The sequence below is a fragment of the Gobio gobio genome, assembly GCF_949357685.1.
Source record: "Gobio gobio genome assembly, chromosome: 25".
Taxonomy (NCBI): Eukaryota; Metazoa; Chordata; class Actinopteri; order Cypriniformes; family Gobionidae; genus Gobio; species Gobio gobio.
The window spans coordinates 34,196,972-34,224,172 of record NC_137121.1 but is presented as its reverse complement, the minus strand read 5'-3'; the positions used below and the strand labels follow the sequence as shown (position 1 = coordinate 34,224,172).

Here is a 27,201-nt window from a genome sequence, read left to right as displayed (position 1 = left end):
GTTCAATTTTAAATATAACATTTTAAACGTCCCATGGCATGGCATGGCATTTTTCTATTATTTTATAATGTTTCCTGAGGTGTACTTATATTGTTAGTATAATTTTTACATCATAAAATGTCATAATTTAGAAATAAAAGGCATTTTTTCTATCCTGCTGTTTGCCCTGTGGCTGACTGCCCTGTTTCAAGGGGCGTGTCTGCTGTGAGACTTCAGTAAAAACGCCCACTGTTGTGATTGGCTGACATCTTTGCATTTGAAATGAGTATAGAGACAGAGCGGCACGCGTCATGATCTGAAGACCACGCCCACCGGGGGGGGAAACAATCCAACGCTCTCCGTTGACTTTGCATTGCGTGAAGCGGCATCCTTGTCATTTCGGACTTATAACAAAAAACAGAACAATGTCTAGAAGCGGATATGTGACAAAATGTACAGCAAACAAGCTAAACAAAACCCACAACCAAAAACCCAGCAGTTTTTATAAGCTGTTGACCCAAAAAACGAGCATTTAAAGGGTTAGTTCACCCAAAAATGAAAATGATGTCATTAATTACTTACCCTCATGTCGTTCGACACCCGTCAGACCTCCGTTCATCTTCAGAACACAAATGAAGATATTTTAGTTGAAATCTGATGGCTCTGAAAGGCCTCCATTGGCACAATGGTACTCTACACTCTCAAGACCCTTAAAAGGTACTAAAGACGTCGTTACAAAGTCCATCTCACTACAGTGGTTCTACAATAACTTTATGAATCGCGACAATAGTTTTTGTGCGCAAAAAAACCCTAAATAAAGACTTATATAGTGATGACGATTTCAAAACAAAGCATCATGAAGCTTCGAAGCGTTATGAATCAGTGAGTCGAATCATGATACGGATTGTGTGTCAAACCACCAAACTGCTGAAATTTGGCGATTCAAACCGCTGAATCGACTCACTGATTCATAACGCTTCGAAGCTTCATGATGCTTTGTTTTAAATACCCTCTGAAGTCCACTTCGCAGTCCACTTACGGTCGAATGGAACGCACCCTCTGACTTGAATTGGGTGTGTGTGATGAGGGAGACAAAAGGTGAAGCGGTGAGTGGCCTTTAGGACAGGTTTGAGAACCACTGGTTCAATGGCAGAATCCTAACATGACATGGTCCTAGGACAGATTAATAAAATATGATTAAATACGAAATATGAGCTTTAATGGTTCAATTTTAAATATAACATTTTAAACGTCCCATGGCATGGCATGGCATTTTTCTATTATTTTATAATGTTTCCTGAGGTGTACTTATATTGTTAGTATGACTTTTATTTAGGGTTTTTTTGCGCACAAAAACTATTGTCGCCGATTCATAAAGTTATTGTAGAACCACTGTAGTGAGATGGACTTTGTAACGACGTCTTTAGTGCCTTTTAAAGGTCTTGAGAGTGTAGAGTGCCATTGAGCCAATGGAGGACTTTCAGAGGCATCAGATTTCAACTAAAATATCTTCATTTGTGTTCTGAAGATGAACGGAGGTCTGACGGGTGTCCAACGACATGAGGGTAAGTCATTAATGACAGAATTTTCATTTTTGGGTGAACTAACCCTTTAAGGACAAAAAAGTGGATACAGGCCATTGAGACAGAGCTCGACACGTAAAAACACATTTCAAAACACGGTCTCATGAAGCTTCGAAGCGTTATGAATCAGTGAGTCGATTCAGCTGTTTGGATCGCCAAATTTCAGCAGTTTGACATGCGATCCGAATCATGATTCGACTCACTGATTCATAACGCTTTGAAGCTTCATGAGGCCGTGTTTTGAAATCGTCATCACTATATAAGTCGTTATTTAGGGATTTTTGCGCACAAAAACTACTCTAGTCACTCCATAAAGTTATTGTAGAACCACTGTAGTGAGATGGACTTTGTAACGACGTCTTTAGTAGCTTTTAAGGGTCTTGAGAGTGAACCGTGCATTGTGCCAATGGCCTTTCAGCGCCATCAGATTTCAGCTAAAATATCTTCATTTGTGTCTGAAGATGAACGGAGGTCTGACGGGTGTCGAACGACATGAGGGTAAGTCATTAATGACAGAATTTTCATTTTTGGGTGAACTAACCCTTTAATCCATCCTTGCTAACTAAAAGTATTTTTTTTTAAAACCTCACTGACCCCAAACAGACTATATAGAGGCGCAAAGAATCCGGGAAACATCAGAGAACATGCACCGCGATTACAATTCCAGATCAACTATAATTGTCTGATAATACCTCCTGTTGCTGTAGAAATCTGCCCTCCAGCACTGTGAGTGTGTTCCCCTTCTCAGATAACAGCTTTTGAAGTTTGATCATCTCCACATTGTCCTTTATCGTTAACCTGCGAAACACAGAACAAGAGAGTTTACAGTTCAAACTCTATGCACTCATATTCTATCACAGCCATCCCAGTGCGGAGCCGAGTGTTTGAAGAGAGAGCCGCACCTCTGACCAGTGGCCTGACGCTCCCTCATCTGGAGGAGCGACTCCTCACACTCTCTCTCTTTCCTCTGCAGCTGATCTCTCCACATCTCCACTGATCTCTCCATCTCCTCCAGCTGCGCTTGCTGGCTCTCCGTCACACTCTCCCTGTGATCCCGTAAAACAGGACAAACATGTGTGATGGGATGTGTTGCCATGTCTGTCCGTACAGAAGTGCATGATCTAGTGTGTGTGGCCTCACAGGTTCCGGATCTCAGCCCGGGCCTCGTCCAGCAGACTGTGGCCATAGCGGGGCAACAGACCCTGGGCAGGTTTGACACTCATTTCCCCCTCAACAGGCCTCACACCTTTCAGTAAAAACAAACACAACACACACAAGTCATGTGTAATGTTCCTCTGTTCTTACACACCATAGGAAAAACTCACAGGATCCTTTAAGAATAGCTTGAGAATTTATCAAAATGTTCTCACCCCCCCAAACCAAGTGTAGTAGAGTAGAGTAGAGTAGAGTAGAGTAGAATAGAGTAGAGTAGAGTAGAATAGAGTAGAATAGAGTAGAGTAGAGTAGAGTAGAGTAGAGTAGAGTAGAGTAGAGTAGAGTAGAGTATAGTAGAGTAGAGTAGAGTAGAGTAGAGTAGAGTAGAGTAGAGTAGAATAGAGTAGAGTAGAGTAGAGTAGAGTAGAGTATAGTAGAGTAGAGTAGAGTAGAGTAGAGTAGAGTAGAGTAGAATAGAGTAGAATAGAGTAGAGTAGAGTAGAGTAGAGTAGAGTAGAGTAGAGTAGAGTAGAGTAGAATAGAGTAGAGTAGAATAGAGTAGAATAGAGTAGAGTAGAGTAGAGTAGAGTAGAGTAGAGTAGAGTAGAGTAGAATAGAGTAGAGTAGAATAGAGTAGAGTAGAGTAGAGTAGAGTAGAGTAGAGTAGAGTAGAATAGAGTAGAATAGAGTAGAGTAGAGTAGAGTAGAGTAGAGTAGAATAGAGTAGAATAGAGTAGAGTAGAATAGAATAGAGTAGAGTAGAGTAGAGTAGAATAGAGTATAGTAGAGTAGAATAGAGTAGAGTAGAGTAGAGTAGAGTAGAGTAGAGTAGAGTAGAGTAGAATAGAATAGAGTAGAGTAGAGTAGAGTAGAGTAGAGTAGAGTAGAGTAGAGTAGAGTATAGTAGAGTAGAATAGAGTAGAGTAGAGTAGAGTAGAGTAGAGTAGAGTAGAGTAGAGTAGAGTAGAGTATAGTAGAGTAGAGTAGAGTAGAGTAGAGTAGAGTAGAGTAGAGTAGAGTAGAGTAGAGTAGAGTAGAATAGAGTAGAATAGAGTAGAGTAGAGTAGAGTAGAGTAGAGTAGAGTAGAGTAGAGTAGAGTAGAATAGAGTAGAGTAGAGTAGAGTAGAGTAGAGTAGAATAGAGTAGAATAGAGTAGAGTAGAATAGAATAGAGTAGAGTAGAGTAGAGTAGAGTAGAATAGAGTATAGTAGAGTAGAATAGAGTAGAGTAGAGTAGAGTAGAGTAGAGTAGAGTAGAGTAGAATAGAATAGAGTAGAGTAGAGTAGAGTAGAATAGAGTATAGTAGAGTAGAATAGAGTAGAATAGAGTAGAATAGAGTAGAGTAGAGTAGAGTAGAGTATAGTAGAGTATAGTAGAGTAGAGTAGAATAGAGTAGAGTAGAGTAGAGTAGAGTAGAGTAGAGTAGAATAGAGTATAGTAGAGTAGAATAGAGTAGAATAGAGTAGAGTAGAGTAGAGTAGAGTATAGTAGAGTAGAGTAGAGTAGAGTAGAGTAGAATAGAGTAGAGTAGAGTAGAATAGAGTAGAATAGAGTATAGTAGAGTAGAATAGAGTAGAATAGAGTAGAGTAGAGTAGAGTAGAGTAGAGTAGAGTAGAGTAGAGTAGAGTAGAATAGAGTAGAGTAGAGTAGAGTAGAGTAGAGTAGAGTAGAGTAGAGTAGAATAGAGTAGAGTAGAGTAGAGTAGAGTAGAGTAGAGTAGAGTAGAGTAGAATAGAGTAGAATAGAGTAGAGTAGAATAGAATAGAGTAGAGTAGAGTAGAGTAGAATAGAGTATAGTAGAGTAGAATAGAGTAGAGTAGAGTAGAGTAGAGTAGAGTAGAGTAGAGTAGAGTAGAATAGAATAGAGTAGAGTAGAGTAGAGTAGAGTAGAATAGAGTATAGTAGAGTAGAATAGAGTAGAATAGAGTAGAATAGAGTAGAGTAGAGTAGAGTATAGTAGAGTATAGTAGAGTAGAGTAGAATAGAGTAGAGTAGAGTAGAGTAGAGTAGAGTAGAGTAGAGTAGAATAGAGTATAGTAGAGTAGAATAGAGTAGAATAGAGTAGAGTAGAGTAGAGTAGAGTAGAGTAGAGTAGAGTAGAGTAGAGTAGAATAGAGTAGAGTAGAATAGAGTAGAATAGAGTATAGTAGAGTAGAATAGAGTAGAATAGAGTAGAGTAGAGTAGAGTAGAGTAGAGTAGAGTAGAGTAGAATAGAGTAGAGTAGAGTAGAATAGAGTAGAGTAGAGTAGAATAGAGTAGAATAGAGTAGAGTAGAATAGAATAGAGTAGAGTAGAGTAGAGTAGAGTAGAATAGAGTAGAGTAGAGTAGAGTATAGTAGAGTAGAGTAGAGTAGAGTAGAGTAGAGTAGAGTAGAGTAGAATAGAGTAGAGTAGAGTAGAGTAGAGTAGAGTAGAATAGAGTAGAATAGAGTAGAATAGAGTAGAGTAGAGTAGAGTAGAGTAGAGTAGAGTAGAATAGAGTATAGTAGAGTAGAATAGAGTATAGTAGAGTAGAATAGAGTAGAATAGAGTAGAGTAGAGTAGAGTAGAGTAGAGTAGAGTAGAATAGAGTAGAGTAGAGTAGAGTAGAGTAGAGTAGAGTAGAGTAGAGTATAGTAGAGTATAGTAGAGTAGAGTAGAGTAGAGTATAGTAGAGTAGAGTATAGTAGAGTAGAGTAGAATAGAGTAGAGTAGAGTATAGTAGAGTAGAATAGAGTATAGTAGAGTAGAATAGAGTAGAATAGAGTAGAGTAGAGTAGAGTAGAGTAGAGTAGAATAGAGTAGAGTAGAGTAGAGTAGAGTAGAGTAGAGTAGAGTATAGTAGAGTAGAGTATAGTAGAGTAGAGTAGAGTAGAGTATAGTAGAGTAGAGTATAGTAGAGTAGAGTAGAATAGAGTAGAGTAGAGTAGAGTAGAGTAGAGTAGAGTAGAATAGAGTATAGTAGAGTAGAATAGAGTAGAATAGAGTAGAGTAGAGTAGAGTAGAGTAGAATAGAGTAGAATAGAGTAGAGTAGAATAGAATAGAGTAGAGTAGAGTAGAGTAGAGTAGAGTAGAATAGAGTAGAGTAGAGTAGAGTATAGTAGAGTAGAGTAGAGTAGAGTAGAGTAGAGTAGAGTAGAATAGAGTAGAGTAGAGTAGAGTAGAGTAGAGTAGAATAGAGTATAGTAGAGTAGAATAGAGTAGAATAGAGTAGAGTAGAGTAGAGTAGAGTAGAGTAGAATAGAGTATAGTAGAGTAGAATAGAGTATAGTAGAGTAGAATAGAGTAGAATAGAGTAGAGTAGAGTAGAGTAGAGTAGAGTAGAGTAGAATAGAGTAGAGTAGAGTAGAGTAGAGTAGAGTAGAGTATAGTAGAGTATAGTAGAGTAGAGTAGAGTAGAGTATAGTAGAGTAGAGTAGAGTAGAGTAGAGTAGAGTAGAATAGAGTAGAATAGAGTATAGTAGAATAGAGTAGAGTAGAGTAGAGTAGAGTAGAGTAGAGTAGAGTAGAATAGAGTAGAATAGAGTAGAGTAGAGTAGAATAGAGTAGAATAGAGTAGAGTAGAGTAGAATAGAGTAGAGTAGAGTAGAGTAGAATAGAGTATAGTAGAGTAGAGTAGAGTAGAGTAGAATAGAGTATAGTAGAGTAGAATAGAGTAGAGTAGAGTAGAATAGAGTAGAATAGAGTAGAGTAGAGTAGAGTAGAGTAGAGTATAGTAGAGTAGAATAGAGTAGAGTAGAGTAGAGTAGAGTAGAGTAGAGTAGAGTAGAATAGAGTATAGTAGAATAGAGTAGAGTAGAGTAGAATAGAGTATAGTAGAGTAGAATAGAGTAGAGTAGAGTAGAATAGAGTAGAATAGAGTAGAGTAGAGTAGAGTAGAGTAGAGTATAGTAGAGTAGAATAGAGTAGAGTAGAGTAGAGTAGAGTAGAGTAGAGTAGAGTAGAGTAGAATAGAGTAGAGTAGAGTAGAGTAGAGTAGAGTAGAGTAGAGTAGAGTAGAATAGAGTATAGTAGAGTAGAATAGAGTAGAGTAGAGTAGAGTAGAGTAGAGTAGAGTATAGTAGAGTAGAGTAGAGTAGAGTATAGTAGAGTAGAGTAGAGTAGAGTAGAGTAGAGTAGAATAGAGTATAGTAGAGTAGAGTAGAGTAGAGTAGAGTAGAGTAGAGTAGAATAGAGTATAGTAGAGTAGAATAGAGAAGAGTAGAGTAGAATAGAGTATAGTAGAGTAGAATAGAGTAGAGTAGAGAAGAGTAGAGTAGAGTAGAGTAGAATAGAGTAGAGTAGAGTAGAGTAGAGTAGAGTAGAGTAGAGTAGAGTAGAGTAGAATAGAGTAGAGTAGAGTAGAGTAGAGTAGAGTAGAGTAGAGTAGAATAGAGTATAGTAGAGTAGAATAGAGTAGAATAGAGTAGAATAGAGTAGAGTAGAGTAGAATAGAGTAGAGTAGAGTAGAATAGAGTAGAATAGAGTAGAGTAGAGTAGAGTAGAGTAGAGTATAGTAGAGTAGAGTAGAGTAGAATAGAGTATAGTAGAGTAGAATAGAGTATAGTAGAGTAGAATAGAGTAGAGTAGAGTAGAGTAGAGTAGAGTATAGTAGAGTAGAGTAGAATAGAGTAGAGTAGAGTAGAGTAGAGTAGAGTAGAATAGAGTATAGTAGAATAGAGTAGAGTAGAGTAGAGTAGAGTAGAGTAGAGTAGAATAGAGTATAGTAGAGTAGAGTAGAGTAGAATAGAGTAGAGTAGAGTAGAATAGAGTAGAGTAGAGTAGAGTATAGTAGAGTAGAGTAGAGTAGAGTAGAATAGAGTATAGTAGAGTAGAATAGAGTAGAGTAGAGTAGAATAGAGTAGAATAGAGTAGAGTAGAGTAGAGTAGAGTAGAGTAGAGTAGAGTAGAGTAGAGTAGAATAGAGTAGAGTAGAGTAGAATAGAGTAGAGTAGAGTAGAATAGAGTAGAATAGAGTAGAGTAGAGTAGAGTAGAGTAGAGTAGAGTAGAGTATAGTAGAGTAGAATAGAGTAGAGTAGAGTAGAATAGAGTAGAGTAGAGTAGAGTAGAGTAGAGTAGAGTAGAATAGAGTATAGTAGAGTAGAATAGAGTAGAGTAGAATAGAGTAGAGTAGAATAGAGTAGAGTAGAGTAGAATAGAGTAGAATAGAGTAGAGTAGAGTAGAGTAGAATAGAGTAGAGTAGAGTAGAGTAGAATAGAGTAGAATAGAGTAGAGTAGAGTAGAGTAGAGTAGAGTAGAATAGAGTAGAATAGAGTAGAGTAGAGTAGAATAGAGTAGAGTAGAGTAGAATAGAGTAGAGTAGAGTAGAGTAGAGTAGAGTAGAGTAGAGTAGAGTAGAGTATAGTAGAGTAGAATAGAGTAGAATAGAGTAGAGTAGAGTAGAGTAGAGTAGAATAGAGTAGAGTAGAGTAGAGTAGAGTAGAGTAGAATAGAGTATAGTAGAGTAGAATAGAGTAGAGTAGAGTAGAGTAGAGTAGAGTAGAGTAGAGTAGAATAGAGTAGAGTAGAGTAGAATAGAGTAGAATAGAGTAGAGTAGAGTAGAGTAGAGTAGAATAGAGTATAGTAGAGTAGAATAGAGTAGAATAGAGTAGAGTAGAGTAGAGTAGAGTAGAGTAGAGTAGAATAGAGTAGAGTAGAGTAGAGTAGAGTAGAGTAGAGTAGAATAGAGTAGAGTAGAGTAGAGTAGAGTAGAGTAGAGTAGAGTAGAGTAGAGTAGAGTAGAATAGAGTAGAGTAGAGTAGAGTAGAGTAGAATAGAGTATAGTAGAGTAGAGTAGAGTAGAGTAGAATAGAGTAGAGTAGAGTAGAATAGAGTAGAGTAGAGTAGAATAGAGTAGAATAGAGTAGAGTAGAGTAGAGTAGAGTAGAGTAGAATAGAGTAGAGTAGAGTAGAAGAGAGTAGAGTAGAATAGAGTAGAATAGAGTAGAGTAGAGTAGAGTAGAGTAGAGTAGAATAGAGTAGAGTAGAGTAGAATAGAGTAGAGTAGAGTAGAGTAGAATAGAGTAGAATAGAGTAGAATAGAGTAGAGTAGAGTAGAGTAGAATAGAGTAGAGTAGAGTAGAGTAGAATAGAGTAGAGTAGAGTAGAATAGAGTAGAGTAGAGTAGAGTAGAGTAGAGTAGAGTAGAATAGAGTAGAGTAGAATAGAGTAGAATAGAGTAGAGTAGAGTAGAATAGAGTAGAATAGAGTAGAGTAGAATAGAGTAGAATAGAGTAGAATAGAGTAGAGTAGAGTAGAATAGAGTAGAGTAGAGTAGAGTAGAGTAGAATAGAGTAGAATAGAGTAGAGTAGAGTAGAATAGAGTAGAGTAGAATAGAGTAGAGTAGAGTAGAGTAGAGTAGAATATAATAGAGTAGAGTAGAGTAGAGTAGAGTAGAATAGAGTAGAGTAGAATAGAGTAGAGTAGAGTAGAGTAGAATAGAGTAGAGTAGAATATAATAGAGTAGAGTCGAATAGAATATAATAGAGTAGAGTAGAGTAGAGTAGAGTAGAGTAGAGTAGAGTAGAATAGAGTAGAGTAGAATAGAGTAGAGTAGAATAGAGTAGAATAGAGTAGAATAGAGTAGAGTAGAGTAGAGTAGAGTAGAGTAGAGTAGAGTAGAATAGAGTAGAATAGAGTAGAATAGAGTAGAGTAGAGTAGAATAGAGTAGAGTAGAGTAGAATAGAGTAGAATAGAGTAGAGTAGAGTAGAGTAGAGTAGAGTAGAGTAGAATAGAGTAGAATAGAGTAGAGTAGAGTAGAGTAGAGTAGAATAGAGTAGAGTAGAGTAGAGTAGAGTAGAGTAGAGTAGAGTATAGTATAGTAGAGTAGAGTAGAATAGAGTAGAGTAGAGTAGAGTAGAGTAGAGTAGAGTAGAGTAGAGTAGAGTAGAGTAGAATAGAGTAGAGTAGAGTAGAGTAGAGTAGAGTAGAGTAGAGTAGAATAGAGTAGAGTAGAGTAGAGTAGAGTAGAGTAGAGTAGAGTAGAGTAGAGTATAGTATAGTAGAGTAGAGTAGAGTAGAATAGAGTAGAGTAGAGTAGAGTACCTGCTCTGGGAGTGTGTGGTCGTGAGGGCGTCAGGGCCGTGTCGTCTGGGAGTCTGCGGCGGCCGGAGTTGATGCGGGGCTGGATGTGGCTGTAGGGCGTGTGCCGCCGGCTCTGGACCTGCAGCTGCTGTTTGGTGGCCAGCAGACGCCGCTTGAGCCCTTCGTTCTGTTTCTCCAGCTCCTGGACCTTCTCCTGCAGCTCCTCCATCATCTCCTCCATCTCAACGTCCCGACCGCCCCCCACACGCCCCCCCTCGCTCTGCTTGCGGTCCTTCACCAGGCGGATCAGCTTGGTGGCCATCCTGAAACAACACACAGATTGTGTCCTATTGTCCGTGTCGTGTTGCATTAATACGCGTGTTTAGAGCTGAATAGTTGATGGAAACCTGCGGATCTTGTCTTCTTGTTTGCATGTGTGTTGTTTGAGTGTGAGGTTTTCATCCTGCAGCCGGAGGAACTTGTCCTCCAGCTCCTCCCTGCTGAACTTAGACACGTTCTGCCTCTCTCGGACATTCTGAGACAGCAGAGACTCTACAAACAAACAGGACCCTTTCGTTTAATGGCCATTCACTGCAATGACTTTTAGACCATTATAATAATGATACTTCAGTTGTAGGACTGGCCTGGTAATGCAGCTGCGCCCTGTGGGCTGATGTCTTTCACGGGAATATCTCCAGCTGTTTCATCAGCACGGGCAAACATCATTCAGTCTGAAGTCAAACCAAACATACGAATTAAAGCAAATCAATACATGTTTAATAAATAACTTTACGTAGGCTACAGGAGAATACAATGGTCTCACTATGTTTATTCGGGACCATGTATTATTTTAATTTATCTAAGTCACAGAAAACGCATAATGTTACGACAGACGAAGTTATAAGCACACTACAGCTTACTTCAAAAGTTGATAAAATAAACATATTTCAACCCAAACATAATCTCACCGATTCAACAGCATCACAGACCACAGCGACAGTTGCTACAAACAACTCATCCACTTCCGCTTTGACCCCTTCCGCTCCAACGCCTTATGGGAAATGGAGTTTTCAGGGTGTGAGGTCTTCGCGTGCCTAAAATGAACTGCGCTCAAACACAGCTGTTGAATTTCCATTAGAATGCTGCTGTTTTCAGTAAAAAAGCAACAATTCGTCCACTACACGACAATATACCATATGAATCATGAATGTCTGGATGTCCCGAGTAAATATTGCTCTGGAAAACAGTGTTGTGCTTATTACAGTACAGCAGAGAAGCAAAACTTAACACGGCAAATGTCTAATTTACTTCTTGAACTCTATTAAAAATGTTCTCTAAACGCTGAAATGCAGGCTGACAGGGTTGGACTCGTAAAACAGCATTTTATGATGAGTTAAGTCTAGGGGAAATGGCATATTAAAGTAAGAAAGTGGGCGGGACCTCCACTTCCGTGTGACAGGCTCTACGTGCAGAATGGAATTCGCTTATATAGTTACGTCAAAAATTATACGTAACTCTTCGTCGCGGACGCGTCGGCACGCACTCGGCGTAACTCAAATACAGCAGGAGTGAGCTGTCAGTCAAAGGACATTTAAATGGCTACACTGTGCAGAACTGTACACAGTCGCTCGCGCTGTCATGAAATAACTTCATTCTGATTCCACTCCCGTTCACTTAATAGCGCTTTGCTTTTCTGCATTTCTTGTATTGCAAAACAAAGATTCAAAAACCACTCGCATACACACGAAAAGCGCACAAAAATGAGCGAGGAGGAAGATACATTGGTGAAAACTAGGCATGCATTTGAAGATCTGTGTCGAGCTCTGAATATGGACGAGGAGTCGAGTACCAGGGCATGGAGGAGTTATGAAAATATCAGCAAAAATTACACTCTGGAGGTAACGTGAACTCACGCAGGCCCGGTGCACACATTTATAACCGTAAAAATGCATGCATTCAATAGTATTCATGTGAATTGGCCTGTTGTTTTGATGTTTAATGTATGAAGTATGTGCTTCAACATGTCAGAGAATGTTTAAATGTGTTATATGTGTGAATGTGCATATTGCGTATTTGACATGAGTGCAGAATGCGCGTGAGGGGGTCTGTCGTGTGACATCATCATGGCTTTATCTGAATGAACACCTTTGCAGAGAGACGATTTCAATATTGTATGTAGGCTACAGGACAAGTTGTGCTTTTGGTTGTTTTAAGACACCTCTAATGTCCCCAGTGTCGCCTTAGTGTGCTTGTGGAGAAAAACAATTCAGCATTGGGACTGTATGTTACAATTACATGGTAAAAGCATGATATTCTGTCATAAATCATGATATTTACTAGGCACCCCAGAATAAAATGGTATTTTCATGGTACATATCCAACATATTAGCCAACAAGGAAAGGTTTTTTTAAGGTTAGGGGAATGTTCTGTGTTTACTGAGTAGCTATTTTAACATGGCAATGCTTTTTTGTTGTTGTTAGTGTCAAAATATATTTTAGCTAACTCCATTTGACTCTTGATTTTGTATGGTCTCAGGGCAGTGACCTGCACTGGTTGGCGTGTGCTCTGTATGTGGCCTGCAGGTCTTCAGTGCCCACTATAGAGAAAGGCACAGCGGAGGGCAACTACGTATCGCTGACCAGGATACTGCGCTCATCACAACAGAGGTCTGTAAACATATTGACTTATTCTGACATTAAAGAAATACAAAAGGCACAGCTGAACAGTTTAGCTATTGTTGCGCACACACACACATACACACAAACATGTTGTGATGTTCCCAAGACAACTTAAAGATCAGCTGGGGATTTAGAAAGCAGCATTTCTTCTTGCAATGAGCTTATGGCTTCTTACAGCTAATAAGCCAAAGAGACCAGATCGAATGTATACAGTAGAGTTGTGCAATCTTATAAAATGATCATAGCAACTAAAAAAATAATTCTAATATAAGGTATTTGATATGATCTTCTTGATAATAATAACTCTATGCAGTATATGTATGGGTTCATCTAGCAATAACTCAAAAAACATGTATGCCTTATTTCATCCCATAATTTTTTTCATACAGATTTAAACTTATTGTAAAACAGTAATGAGAATCACTATCACTGATAATGAGAACTGTAAAACTCAAAAGTAAAATGGTCAGAGGAATTATAGTAATTACAGGGGAAAAATTACAATGCATGTATTCTTAACTAAATATTTTTCTAGTGTACTGTTGTGTAGTATAATGAAGTGCATTATAGTATAGTATAGAAGAGCATAGTATAGTATAGTATAGTATAGTATAGTATAGTATAGTATAGTATAGTATAGTATAGTATAGTATAGTATAGTATAGTATAGAAGAGCATAGTATAGTATAGTATAGTATAGTATAGTATAGTATAGTATAGTATAGTATAGTATAGTATAGTATAGAAGAGCATAGTATAGTATAGTATAGTATAGTATAGTATAGTATAGTATAGTATAGTATAATATAGTGTAGTATAGTATAGTGTCTATTGTAGTGTAGTGTAGTGTAGTGTAGTGTAGTGCAGTATAGTATAGTATAGTATAGCATAGTATAGTATGGTATAGTATAGTATATAGTATGGTATAGTATAGTGTATATTGTAGTGTAGTGTAGTGCAGTATAGTATAGTATAGTATAGTATAGTATGGTATGGTATGGTATGGTATGGTATGGTATAGTATAGTATATAGTATGGTATAGTATAGTGTATATTGTAGTGTAGTGTAGTGTAGTGTAGTGCAGTATAGTATAGTATAGTATAGTATAGTATAGTATAGTATAGTATAGTATAGTATAGTATAGTATAGTATAGTATAGTATAATATAGTATAGTATAGTATAGTATAGTATGGTATGGTATAGTATAGTATAATATAGTGTAGTATAGTATAGTGTCTATTGTAGTGTAGTGTAGTATAGTGTAGTGCAGTATAGTATAGTATAGTATAGCATAGTATAGTATAGTATAGTATAGTATAGTATAGTATAGTATAGTATAGTGTCTATTGTAGTGTAGTGTAGTGTAGTGCATTATAGTATAGTATAGTATAGTATAGTATAGTATAGTATAGTATAGTATAGTATAGCATAGTATAGTATGGTATAGTGTAGTATAATATAGTGTAGAATAGTATAGTATAGTGTCTATTGTAGTGTAGTGTAGTGCAGTATAGTATAGTATAGTATAGTATAATAATAATAATAATAATAATAATAATAATTAATTACATTTATATAGCGCTTTTCTAGGCACTCACTCAAAGCGCTTTTACATAGAAGGGGGGAATCTCCTCAACCACCACTAATGTGCAGCATCCACCTGGATGATGCGACGGCAGCCATATTGCGCCAGTACGCCCACCACACACCAGCTGATTGGTGGAGAGGAGACTGAGGGATGATACCAATCGTATATATATATATGGGGATGATTAGGAGGCCATGATGGACAGGTGCCAATGGGCACATGGGATTTTTAATGACCACAGAGAGTCAGGACCTTGGTTTAACGTCTCATCCGAAGGACGGTGCTTGTTACAGTATAATGTCCCCATCACTATACTGGGGTGTTAGGACCCACACAGACCACAGGGTGAGCACCCCCTGCTGGCCTCACTAACACCTCCACCAGCAGCTACCTAGTTTTCCCAATTTGGTCTCCCATCCAGGTACTAACCAGGCTCAGCCCTGCTTAGCTTCAGTGGGAAACCAGTCTCTGGCTACAGGGTGATATGGCTGCTGGCATAGCATATCGTATAGTATAGTATAGTATAGTATAGTATAGTATAGTATAGTATAGTATAGTATAGTATAGTATAGTATAGTATAGTATAGTACGGTACGGTACGGTACAGTATAGTATAGTATAGTATAGTATAGTATATAGTATATAGTATATAGTATATAGTATGGTATAGTATAGTATAGTATAGTATAGTATAGTATAGTATAGTATAGTGTATATTGTAGTATAGTATAGTATAGTATAGTATAGTATAGTATAGTATAGTATAGTATAGTGTAGTGTAGTATGGTATGATATAGTATAGTATGGTATAGTATAGTATAGTATGGTATGGTATGGTATGGTATAGTATAGTGTAGTGTAGTATGGTATGATATAGTATAGTATGGTATGGTATAGTATAGTATAGTATGGTATGGTATAGTATAGTATGGTATGGTATGGTATAGTATGGTATAGTATGGTATGGTATGGTATAGTATAGTATAGTATGGTATGGTATGGTATAGTATAGTATAGTATAGTATAGTATGGTATGGTATGGTATGGTATGGTATGGTATAGTATAGTATAGTATAGTATGGTATGGTATGGTATGGTATGGTATGGTATGGTATGGTATGGTATGGTATGGTATGGTATGGTATGGTATAGTATGGTATGGTATGGTATGGTATAGTATAGTATAGTATAGTATGGTATGGTATGGTATGGTATAGTATAGTATGGTATGGTATAGTATGGTATAGTATAGTATAGTATAGTATACAACCCCAAATCAGAAAAAGTTGGGACAGTATGGAAAACGCAAATTAAAAAAAAAAAGAAGTGATTTCTAAATTTACTTTGACTTGTATTTCATTGCAGACAATATGAACAAAAAATATTTCATGTTTTGTCTGGTCAACTTCATGTCATTTGTAAATATGCATCCTTTCCTGTTATTCAGACCTGCAACACATTTCAAAAAAAGTTGGGACAGTAAAGCATTTACCACTTTGTAATGTTGCCATTCCTTTTCACAACACTTAAAAGACGTTTAGGGACTGAAGACACCAAGTGATGAAGTGTTTCAGGTGTAATTTTGTCCCATTCTTCCTGCAAACAAGTCTTAAGGTGGGCAACAGTACGGGGTCTTCGTTGTCGCATTTTGCGCTTCAAAATGCGCCACACATTCTCTATTGGAGACAGGTCGGGACTGCAGGCAGGCCAGTCAAGTACCCGAACCCTCTTCCTCCGCAGCCAGGACTTTGTAATGTGTGCAGAATGTGGTTTTGCATTGTCTTGTTGAAATATGCATGGACGTCCCTGGAAAAGATGTCTTCTTGAAGGCAGCATATTATGCTCCAAAATCTCTATGTACTTTTCAGCATTAATGGTGCCTTCACAGAAGTGCAAGTTACCTTTGCCAAGGGCACTGACACAACCCCATACCATGACAGACCCTGGCTTTTGGACTTGTTGCTGGTAACAGTCTGGATGATCCTTTTCTTCTTTGGTCCAGAGCACACGGCGTCCATTCCTCCCAAAAAATACCTGAAATACTGCTTCATCTGACCACAGTACACGTTTCCACTGTGTGATGGTCCATCCCAGATGCCTCCGAGCCCAGAGAAGTCGACGGCGCTTCTGGACACTGTTAACATAGGGCTTCCTTTTGGCACAGTACAGTTTTAACTGGCATTTGTGGATGTAACTACGTATTGTGGTACTTGACAAAGGTTTGCCAAAGTAGTCCTGAGCCCATGTGGTGATATCGCTTATAGATGAATGACGATTCTTGATGCAGTGCCGCCTGAGGGATCGGAGATCACGGTTGTTCAGCTTAGGCTTGCGCCCTTGTCCTTTACGCACTGAAATTCCTCCAGATTCCTTGAATCTTTTAATTATGTTATGCACTGTTGAATGTGAAATATCCAAATCTCTTCCTATCTTTCTTTAAGGAACATTGTTTTTAAACATTTCAATAATTTTCTCACGTATTTGTTGGCAAACTGGCGATCCTCGGCCCATCTTTGCTCCTAAAGGATTAGAGCTTTCTTGGATGCTGCTTTTGTACCAAATCATAATTACAATCACCTGTTGACATCACCTGTTTCAAATCACATCATTATTTAACCATTTTACCTCATTACTAGCCCTAAATTGCTCCTGTCCCAACTTTTTTTGAAATGTGTTGCAGGTCTGAATAACAGGAAAGGATGCATATTTACAAATGACATGAAGTTGACCAGACAAAACATGAAATATTTTGTGTTCATATTGTCTGCAATGAAATACAAGTCAAAGTAAATTTAGAAATCACTTCTTTTTTTTTTTTTGCGTTTTCCATACTGTCCCAACTTTTTCTGATTTGGGGTTGTATTATAGTATAGTATAGTATAGTATAGTATAGTATAGTATAGTATAGTATAGTATAGTATAGTATAGTATAGTATAGTATAGTATAGTATAGTATAGTATAGTATAGTGTAGTATAATATAGTGTAGTATAGTATAGTGTATTGTAGTGTAGTGTAGTGTAGTGCAGTATAGTATAGTATAGTATAGTATAGTATAGTATAATATAGTGTAGTATAGTATAGTGTCTATTGTAGTGTAGTGTAGTGCAGTATAGTATAGTATAGTGTCTATTGTAGTATAGTATAATACAGTACAGTATAGTTCAATTTATTGTATTTTAGTGAGTTTGTCAACTGTGTTACGTACAAACTGCCACTACTCACTCTGATTAAAGTAACACGTGTATTTAGGGGCTCTTTGGGGAATTATATGGGTGTTATAGGGATCTGTTCTGCCCTATGTAGAGTGAATCTTTTAAAAGAACTGTAAGAATCATATTACTTTTGCAGATATCCTGTATTCTCAGCACAGTCACTCATTTGAATGGCTGGCTGGCTTTGACTGGCCAACTGCATGTCAGTTTCAGGTTAAGCTTAAATTTGAATAAGGGTGAGTTCATGTTGGTTGAGACACTCTCATCTCAATGGTAAAAAAAAACGTGTCCCAATCACCCTGAATTCACCCTATATATTTTATATATTTTAAAATTTAAAATTTAAAATTTAAAATTTAAAATTGTATATATTTTAAATGAAATCATAAAAATATTGCAAACCAATAACAATGTACCCAACAGTTGTCAGTCAATTATTATTAATTCAAATATTCCTTGACAAAAGGACATTGTAGATACAATACTGAAAAAAATAAGAATTACTTAAAACAATATTATAATTTTTCAGGGTTGTTCAGTTAGTAACATACAGAACTTTTGCGGACATAAGAAAGATAAATATTAAAAGAAAATTACATTTAAAACTGATTTTAAATAAATTATTTTTTTAAGCATTTAGATTTGAGAAATAAATTTGACATAGATAATGTTGAATTTTTTACCTTACAGTACATATTGTCGAGATTTTTGGATTGATTAGCCTGAGCTCAAGACTCACTCATTTCAAAAACGGACACTGCAATAACTGTAACTTAGGGGACATCAAGGCAATTTCCAGAAAACTCTCACATAGGGTGCCTTTCTTATTATATTTGGATATGAGTATTATTGTAATGATTGATATCCCAAGGTTTAAATAACGTCATTATACCTTTCAGCCTGATCGAGTTTTTCAATAAAATGAAGAAATGGCAGGATATGGCCAACCTGCCCATTGAGTTCCAGCAGAGCACAGAGAAACTGGAGAGGAACTTCACCGTCACGTCTGTCATCTTTAAGAAATATGTGCCCTTATTCAGAGACATCTTCAAGGCGCCCACCGATGAATTACCCAGAATGCACAGAGGCAGGAAACAGAGGTACTTGAAACTGAACTTTCCGCTGCATTTTATACTGTGAACCACATGGTCATATGATAAACAACCTCGGGTTAGGTCACTACTGTAGTTCACAGATAATGTGCAAAAAATCATTTATTTCTGCATATGGATCATATTTGTGTTTGTGCTGACTGACACTTCCTGTGTCCTCAGACGACATCCCTGCACCGTCACTGAGGTCTTCAATTTCTGCTGGATTCTGTTCATACACGCTAAAGGTAAATAATTACCTAGCATGCTGTTCATCCAAAGGGCCATATTCTACACTTTTCCCCCTGATGTCTTACTGTACAAATAAGACTAGTAAATATATTCACGCCTAATAATTGGAATATGGAAATTCAAAATTTAATAAAAGCTACAACTTCTCCCCCTTGCTTGTTGCTATACTGTTCAAAATTTAGGGTTGAATTTTTTTAATGTTTTTGAGCATAAAGTCTCTTCTGCTCACCAAGGCTGCGTTTATTTGATCCAAAATAAAGTAAACAGTAATATTGTGAAATATTATTACAGTTTAAATGAGCTGTTTTCTATATGAATATATGTTCAAATGAAATGTATTGCTGTGATCAAAGCTGAATTTTCAGCATCATTACTCCCGTTTTCAGTGTCACATGATCCTTCAGAAATCAGTCTAATATACTGATTTGCTTCTCACAAGAAAAAAATGATGATTAGAAAGTTCAAAAGAACAACATTTATTTGAAATAGAAATATTTATAGCATTATAAATGTATTTGCTGTCACTTTTGATCAAATTAATGTGCCCTTGCTAAATAAAAGTTCTTAATGATCCCCAAGTTTTAAACGGTTGTGTACATTCAACAACCATAAAATATCAGCAGTATTAATGATCCTTAAAAGTAATTAGGGAGCTTCTGACATTTTTGCTACAGTACCTTTAAGAATTCTATATGTAAATGATCTGCCATTATTGGTAGCCTCTACATACTGGCACAGTTTGAATACAGAATGGTGATATGTAAATTAGACAGTGATGTCCTAATCATAAAGCCTTTTTTTTTTTTGCACAAGAGCAAGAAAAATGCTGTTTTCAGCAGTTTCATATTTTCAGCTTGTATCTGTTGAACGTCTATGCTTTGAACATCCCAACTGGGGGTAAAAAGGCTGGACAGAAGGATGACATTAGAGAAACTAGTACATTTTCTGAAGAAAATGTGAGTGGCGCTTGGCATGGTAAAACTCGGCACTAGACAGCTACTTGGGTCTTTTGTGTGACTTCCAAATCTATGCAATGTTCTGATGCTGAGATGTGGCTTGTTCATGTTGCTAAATGGTTTCTAGGGTGCTCTAAATGGTTGCTAGGGTGTGGCTACACAGTTCGTATGGTGATACTAACAGACTGGTTTCCAACCAAAACAAAGGAGCTAAACCATGTGTCTCTATGATGTTGTGGTGCTGAGATATGGCTTATTCATGCTGTGCTATGGTTACTAGGGTGTGGCCAAACAGTTACCAGGGTGAAACTAATAGACTGGATGTGTGTCTGAATCAAAAGAGCCAATCCCCATGTCTCTATGATGTTCTGGTGCTGAGATATGGCTTATTCATCCTGCTAAATGGCTGTTAGGGTGCTCTAAATGGTTGCTAGGGTGCTGTAAATGGTTTCTAGGGTGTGGCCAAATAGTTACCAGGATGAAACTAATAGACTGGGTGTGTGTCTGAATCAAAAGAGCCAATCCCCACATCACTGTGATGTTCTGGTGCTGAGGTATGACTTGTTAATGTTGCTATATGGTTTCTAGGGTGCTCTAAATAGTTGCTAGGGTGTGGCTACAAAGTTCCTATGGTGAAATTAACAGACTGGTTTCCAACCAAAACAAAGGAGCTAAACCATATGTCTCTATGATGTTGTGGTGCTGAGATATGGCTTATTCATGCTTTGATATGGTTGCTAGGGTGCTGTAAATGGTTGCTGGGGTGTGGCCAAACAGTTACCAGGGTGAAACTAGTAGACTGGATGTGTGTCTGAATCAAAAGAGCCAATCCCCACGTCTTTATGATGTTCTAGTGCTGAGATGTGGCTTGTTCATGTTGCAAATGGTTTCTAGGGTGCTCTAAATGGTTGCTAGGGTGTGGCCAAACAGTTACCAGGATGAAACTAATAGACTGGATGTGTGTCTGAATCAAAAGAGCCAATCCCCATGTCACTGTGATGTTCTGGTGCTGAGGTATGACTTGTTAATGTTGCTATATGGTTTCTAGGGTGCTCTAAATAGTTGCTAGGGTGTGGCTACAAAGTTCCTATGGTGAAATTAACAGACTGGTTTCCAACCAAAACAAAGGAGCTAAACCATATGTCTCTATGATGTTGTGGTGCTGAGATATGGCGTATTCATGCTGTGATATGGTTGCTAGGGTGCTGTAAATGGTTTCTAGGGTGTGGCCAAACAGTTACCAGGATGAAACTAATAGACTGGATGTGTGTCTGAATCAAAAGAGCCAATCCCCACGTCTCTATGATGTTCTGGTGCTGAGATTTGGCTAATTCATGCTTTGATATGGTTGCTAGGGTGCTGTAAATGGTTTCTAAGGTGTGGCCAAACAGTTACCAGGATGAAACTAATAGACTGGATGTGTGTCTGAATCAAAAGAGCCAATCCCCACGTCTCTGTGATGTTCTGGTGCTGAGATATGGCTTATTCATGCTGCTAAATGGTTGCTAGGGTGCTGTAAATGGTTGCTAGGGTGTGGCTACACATTTTATACGGCAGAGATGTTCACAAGTCTTTCATCTGGAGTCCGAGTCAAGTCTGAAGTCTTTAAGCTGGTGTCCGAGTCAAGTCTGGAGTCTTTTTTCACGAGTCTAAGTCGAGTCTCAGGTCATTTTATGTCTTACAAAAAAAAAATATAATATTCAAAAATCCTTTTTTTTTAATAGACAAAATATGACCTTTCTATAATCTGCTTTGTTTGTAATAAAAGTACTAAGATGTAAGGGATACATCCAGCCGTACGTTATAATCCATTATAATGTAAAAAAAAAAAAAAAAAAACTATTGTCCCTGGCAACAAAATAAGTAACGTTAGTAATTTTCAATACAGTCGCTGAGTGGACACAAGATGACGCCATTCACGTTTGTTACACAGCGTTGTTATTGACGACAGAAATTATCAGAAAATAATCAAACCGAACGTTTCTAGTTGTTTCTAGTCAATAGAAAACGTTTCAGCATGCTTATTGCGATACGTTAAAATATGTGCTTTAAGCGATAAATGGATTAACATCTTTCTATCTCTCTCTCGTGTCTACATTAAGAGCGAGAAAAGCTGCGATTAGATTGATAAAAGTAAAACGTAGAGCTAGATTTAAAGGTTAGATTTGATTCATGTTTTAACAGGCTGGCAATCCAAAAGAGCCACAGCTACACCACAGTAAAGCAGCGAGCTGTGTGAGTTAATGTCACTAAACTCTGTGGACGCGATGTCTAATAAAAGGACGTTCCTGCGTCTTGAATTGTTTTCCACACATTCTTTGCATCGAGCCGATCTGACACGGTAACAAATCCATATGTGAGAACATATGGCACGATGGATCCTGTCATGTTTCATGGGACTCTTATGACACACGCAATACACGGACATCCGTAAGGAACTTCTCTAACAAGGGTCCAACCTTCCACGTCACGTACAAGTGAAGCAGATAAGATTCAAATAAAGATTTTTTTAAAATGTACGATAAATAAGGATTAAAGACTTGAGTTGTTTTTAAAATTTCACAAGGCTTTTTTGTAGAGTCCCGAGTCAAGTCTGAAGTCTCATAAAATGCGACTCGAGTCCGAGTCACTAACTCGAGTGCCAATCTCTGCCATACGGTGATAGTTACAGACTGGTTTCCAACCAAATCTAAAGAGCTAAACCCTGTGTCTCTATGATATTTTGGTGCTGTTATGGCTTATTCATGCGGCTTTATGGTTGCTAGGGTGGTGTAAATGGTTGCTAGGTGTTGCCCAGACAGTGACTAGGGTGAAACTAATTGACTGGAATCTGATGTGTGTTTGAATCAAAAGAGCAAACCCCCTCGTCTCTATGATGTTTTCATGTTAAGATGTGGCTTATTCATGCTGCCATACGGTTGCTAGGGTGCTCCAAATGGTTGCTAGGGCGTGGCGGCTTCCTAATGATCCTGAGAGACTGATTGGTTGCCGCAGTAAAATGAGCCTCTATGACATTGTCTGCGTCCGAAATCACATACTGTCTGAATAGGTACTACATTTGAATTGGAATTTCCTTCGCAACCATTAAAAAAGTGCATTATATATAGTATGAATGAAATCCAGATCTGCTATATCCGCCATGTTGTTGCAGTCAGGTGACCTACCAGCACCAGTTGTGTCTCTTCACTGCCATTCACAAATCCTCTCCCGTGGCCTCATGGGATAGTAAAGTGTCCATCGAATGCACACGTCAGAATCTCGCCGGAAGTAGTAGGTCATGGGGGACTTTTCGGACTGTTTTTTGGATACTACGAATTCAGACATAACTACTCTTTTGGCGTACTGATACTTTTGCATACTATATAGTAGAGAAGTATTCGATTTCGGACGCAGCGCTACAGTTATGTTCAATACAAAATTCCTATATTTCTACCATAGTAGGAAAAATTTGTGTGAGCACTTCCAGTTTCATGGGCCGTCCCTTCACCATAGTATGTCTATGGGCAATTTTGGGTATCTCTTGTGCCCCTGGGGTAAAACCAAAAACTATAAAAAAAAAAATATGGACAACGTGTCTTCACTACCTTCCACTGAAGAAAAGTGAAGCCGCCAACGTCCAAATATGGCTCTGAGTCTATGTGGTAGAGAGCAGGAAGTAGAGCCGCGATATCAAGACCCCGCCCACACTCGCACAGATGCAGAACAATTCATTATGTCGGTGTGAAATAAACAATTATGGAAATGTAGAAATTAAAGGGTTAGTTCACCCAAAAATGAAAATTCTGTCATTAATTACTTACCCTCATGTCGTTCGACACCCGTAAGACCTCCGTTCATCTTCAGAACACAAATGAAGATATTTTAGTTGAAATCTGATGGCTCTGAAAGGCCTCCATTGGCACAATGCACGGTTCACTCTCAAGACCCTTAAAAGACACTAAAGACGTCGTTACAAAGTCCATCTCACTACAGTGGTTCTACAATAACTTTATGGAGTGACGAGAATAGTTTTTGTGCGCAAAAAAACCCTAAATAACGACTTATATAGTGATGCCGATTTCAAAACCATCATGAAGCTTCGAAGCGTTATGAATCAGTGAGTCGATTCAGCAGTTTGGATCGCCAAATTTCAGCAGTTTGACACGCGATCCGAATCATGATTCGACTCACTGATTCATAACGCTTCGAAGCTTCATGATGCCGTGTTTTGAAATCGTCATCACTATATAAGTCGTTATTTAGGGTTTTTTTGCGCACAAAAACTATTCTCGTCAGTCGTCACTCCATAAAGTTATTGTAGAACCACTGTAGTGAGATGGACTTTGTAACGACGTCTTTAGTAGCTTTTAACCGCAAGTGAACCGTGCCATTGAGCCAATGGAGGCCTTTCAGAGCCATCAGATTTCAACTAAAATATCTTCATTTGTGTTCTGAAGATGAACGGAGGTCTGACGGGTGTCGAACGACATGAGGGTAAGTAATTAATGACAGAATTTTCATTTTTGGGTGAACTAACCCTTTAAAGCTAAAGCTCCACTCTCCTCCCGAAAATCCCCCAAAAAAGTCTGTTGGTGCCTCAGTGACAAGCCGTCAATCAATCTCAGCTGTCAATCATGACGTCACACACGTTTTTATAGCATCAAATAACTCACTAAAACCAAGTTATTTAAAAAAACGAACACTTGAATTGAAATCATCGTGATAAATAGCGAGATGAAAACTTTAGGAACCTTGGAAATCTTTTGATATTCCTGGTAAAATACAAGAAAAGTCAAACCTCGTCCTCTTATTTTCTGTGAACTCTGTCTAGTGTTGTACAAATACACAGTATAAAGGCAGACTGTACATTTGTGTTAGTTCGCATGTACATGTCTTTTGAAATTCTTCAGAATAGGAATATGACCTTAACCATGCCCTTTCAAGGTCAAAATCACCCAATATGGTCATGTCAATGGCAGAAATGAATTCCACATACCATAATTAGTCAAAATGGAGGTATTGCATGTGTATAAACAGTCAGAAACAAAGAAGTTGGATTTTCATCATCATCCATCGGCGGCCATATTTGATTTGACCATTACGTAATTCGTGGCACTATGGCGGACGAGCACCTCTGGGATTTTTCATGTCTAGGGACCCACTAACACCAAACTGCGAACGGGTCTACAGTCCAGGTCCAGGATTTAAAACACTGCCTAAAATGACAGGAACCATCTCACAAAAATGATTTGAAGCGTAATTTGATTGTTTAGTTTGTCTCGCGTCCATTGTGATACATGGAGGGGCGGGGTTTATGAGCTATACTGGGACCAACCACCTGCAGGCGCTCGAGGCACATCGGCTTTCAACACGAGTGTGGCAGGCTTGGGTTAAACCAAGCGGCGCCTCCCGCAGTTTCGCCAATACGGGCAATTCATCGACTGGCCACTAGGGACAGACTCCAGAAGGAGCAGAATCTCATTGAGCTCATGTTAAAATGCCCAACTTTACAGCAGAAGAACACATGTTTACAGTCTGGGACAAACTGTGGTTATACCCTACTTGAGGTCAGTCAGCACAAATGGCCCCTTTAATTAAAGCATTTGATCTACGTCAGCGCGTCCACAAATCTTTCTACAGCGTCGATGGCAGGGCAGCCAGAGCGAATTTTGACGGTCTCGCCGGCGGCGGTGTGAACGCACAGTAACAGACAGCAGACAAACGGCAATCCACCTGTCACTCAAAGTGGCCACGCCCTTAATTATGCAGAACTTTATATAATGTAAATAAATGAGAAAATTCACCCCCTCACAGTTGTCATGAAGGTCAAATCGGTTTTGTTTTGAGTGAATTAATTGTATTCCCACTGAAAAACAAGCGTTATAGAAAAATGCTGCATATAAATTATGTTGCGCGCCTTCTTATCAAACCCGCCACTGCAAAGATCGACCTTGCCTCCATTTTGCATGAGAACTAATGTGGTCGGAACCAAAAAAGTTTACAGGACTGCGTTCTCTGGGATCCTCTCAAGCGGAGCCAGGGCCGTTTGAAGGAATTTGGGGGCCCCAAGCAAAATGGACATGGAGGCCCCCCCCACACACACACACACCCGCACGCACGCACGCAAAGCCGACACGAACCGCAGCATATGCCATACAGTTTAAGTACACCCACACTTTATACAACCCCAAATCAGAAAAAGTTGGGACAGTATGGAAGACGCAAATAAAAAAAAAAAGAAGTGATTTCTAAATTTACTTTGATTTGTATTTCATTGCAGACAATATGAACACAAAATATTTCATGTTTTGTCTGGTCAACTTCATGTCATTTGTAAATATGCATCCTTTCCTGTCATTCAGACCTGCAACACATTTCAAAAAAAGTTGGGACAGTAAAGCATTTACCACTTTGTAATGTTGCCAGTCCTTTTCACAACACTTAAAAGACGTTTAGGGACTGAAGACACCAAGTGATGAAGTGTTTCAGGTGTAATTTTGTCCCATTCTTCATGCAAACAAGTCTTAAGGTGGGCAACAGTACGGGGTCTTCGTTGTCGCATTTTGCGCTTCAAAATGCGCCACACATTCTCTATTGGAGACAGGTCGGGACTGCAGGCAGGCCAGTCAAGTACCCGTACCCTCTTCCTCCGCAGCCAGGACTTTGTAATGTGTGCAGAATGTGGTTTTGCATTGTCTTGTTGAAATATGCATGGACGTCCCTGGAAAAGATGTCTTCTTGAAGGCAGCATATTATGCTCCAAAATCTCTATGTACTTTTCAGCATTAATGGTGCCTTCACAGAAGTGCAAGTTACCTTTGCCAAGGGCACTGACACAACCCCATACCATGACAGACCCTGGCTTTTGGACCTGTTGCTGGTAACAGTCTGGATGATCCTTTTCTTCTTTGGTCCGGAGCACACGGCGTCCATTCCTCCCAAAAAATACCTGAAATACTGATTCATCTGACCACAGTACACGTTTCCACTGTGTGATGGTCCATCCCAGACGCCTCCGAGCCCAGAGAAGTCGACGGCGCTTCTGGACACTGTTAACATAGGGCTTCCTTTTGGCACAGTACAGTTTTAACTGGCATTTGTGGATGTAACTACGTATTGTGGTACTTGACAAAGGTTTGCCAAAGTAGTCCTGAGCCCATGTGGTGATATCGCTTATAGATGAATGACGATTCTTGATGCAGTGCCGCCTGAGGGATCGGAGATCACGGTTGTTCAGCTTAGGCTTGCGCCCTTGTCCTTTACGCACTGAAATTCCTCCAGATTCCTTGAATCTTTTAATTACGTTATGCACTGTTGAATGTGAAATATCCAAATCTCTTCCTATCTTTCTTTAAGGAACATTGTTTTTAAACATTTCAATAATTTTCTCACGTATTTGTTGGTAAACTGGCGATCCTCGGCCCATCTTTGCTCCTAAAGGATTAGACCTTTCTTGGATGCTGCTTTTGTACCAAATCATAATTACAATCACCTGTTGACATCACCTGTTTCAAATCACATCATTATTTAACCATTTTACCTCATTACTAGCCCTAAATTGCTCCTGTCCCAACTTTTTTTGAAATGTGTTGCAGGTCTGAATGACAGGAAAGGATGCATATTTACAAATGACATGAAGTTGACCAGACAAAACATGAAATATTTTGTGTTCATATTGTCTGCAATGAAATACAAGTCAGAGTAAATTTAGAAATCACTTCTTTTTCTTTTT

General features: G+C 38.4%; 2 protein-coding genes across 4 annotated transcripts in view; one reads left to right on the top strand and one right to left on the bottom strand.

Moving 5' to 3' along the window:
* Positions 1–11,109, bottom strand: part of rpgrip1l (RPGRIP1 like) — a 45,620-nt gene extending 34,511 nt beyond the window's left edge. The window contains exons 1-7 of the mRNA XM_079809781.1: positions 10,677–11,109; positions 10,353–10,439; positions 10,116–10,260; positions 9,730–10,031; positions 2,703–2,808; positions 2,465–2,608; positions 2,255–2,360 (exon numbers count right to left, since the gene is read on the bottom strand). Of these exons, the coding sequence (XP_079665907.1) occupies positions 2,255–2,360; positions 2,465–2,608; positions 2,703–2,808; positions 9,730–10,031; positions 10,116–10,260; positions 10,353–10,434 (885 nt within the window). The 5' untranslated portion in view covers positions 10,435–10,439; positions 10,677–11,109. The remainder of the gene's footprint in view (positions 1–2,254; positions 2,361–2,464; positions 2,609–2,702; positions 2,809–9,729; positions 10,032–10,115; positions 10,261–10,352; positions 10,440–10,676) is intronic.
* Positions 11,110–11,310: 201 nt separating this feature from the next.
* Positions 11,311–27,201, top strand: part of rbl2 (retinoblastoma-like 2 (p130)) — a 49,719-nt gene continuing 33,828 nt past the window's right edge. For all 3 annotated transcript variants that reach the window (XM_079809423.1, XM_079809422.1, XM_079809424.1), the window contains exons 1-4: positions 11,311–11,606; positions 12,245–12,375; positions 18,091–18,291; positions 18,466–18,530. In XM_079809423.1, coding sequence (XP_079665549.1) covers positions 11,469–11,606; positions 12,245–12,375; positions 18,091–18,291; positions 18,466–18,530 — 535 coding nt within the window. In that variant the 5' untranslated portion in view covers positions 11,311–11,468. The remainder of the gene's footprint in view (positions 11,607–12,244; positions 12,376–18,090; positions 18,292–18,465; positions 18,531–27,201) is intronic.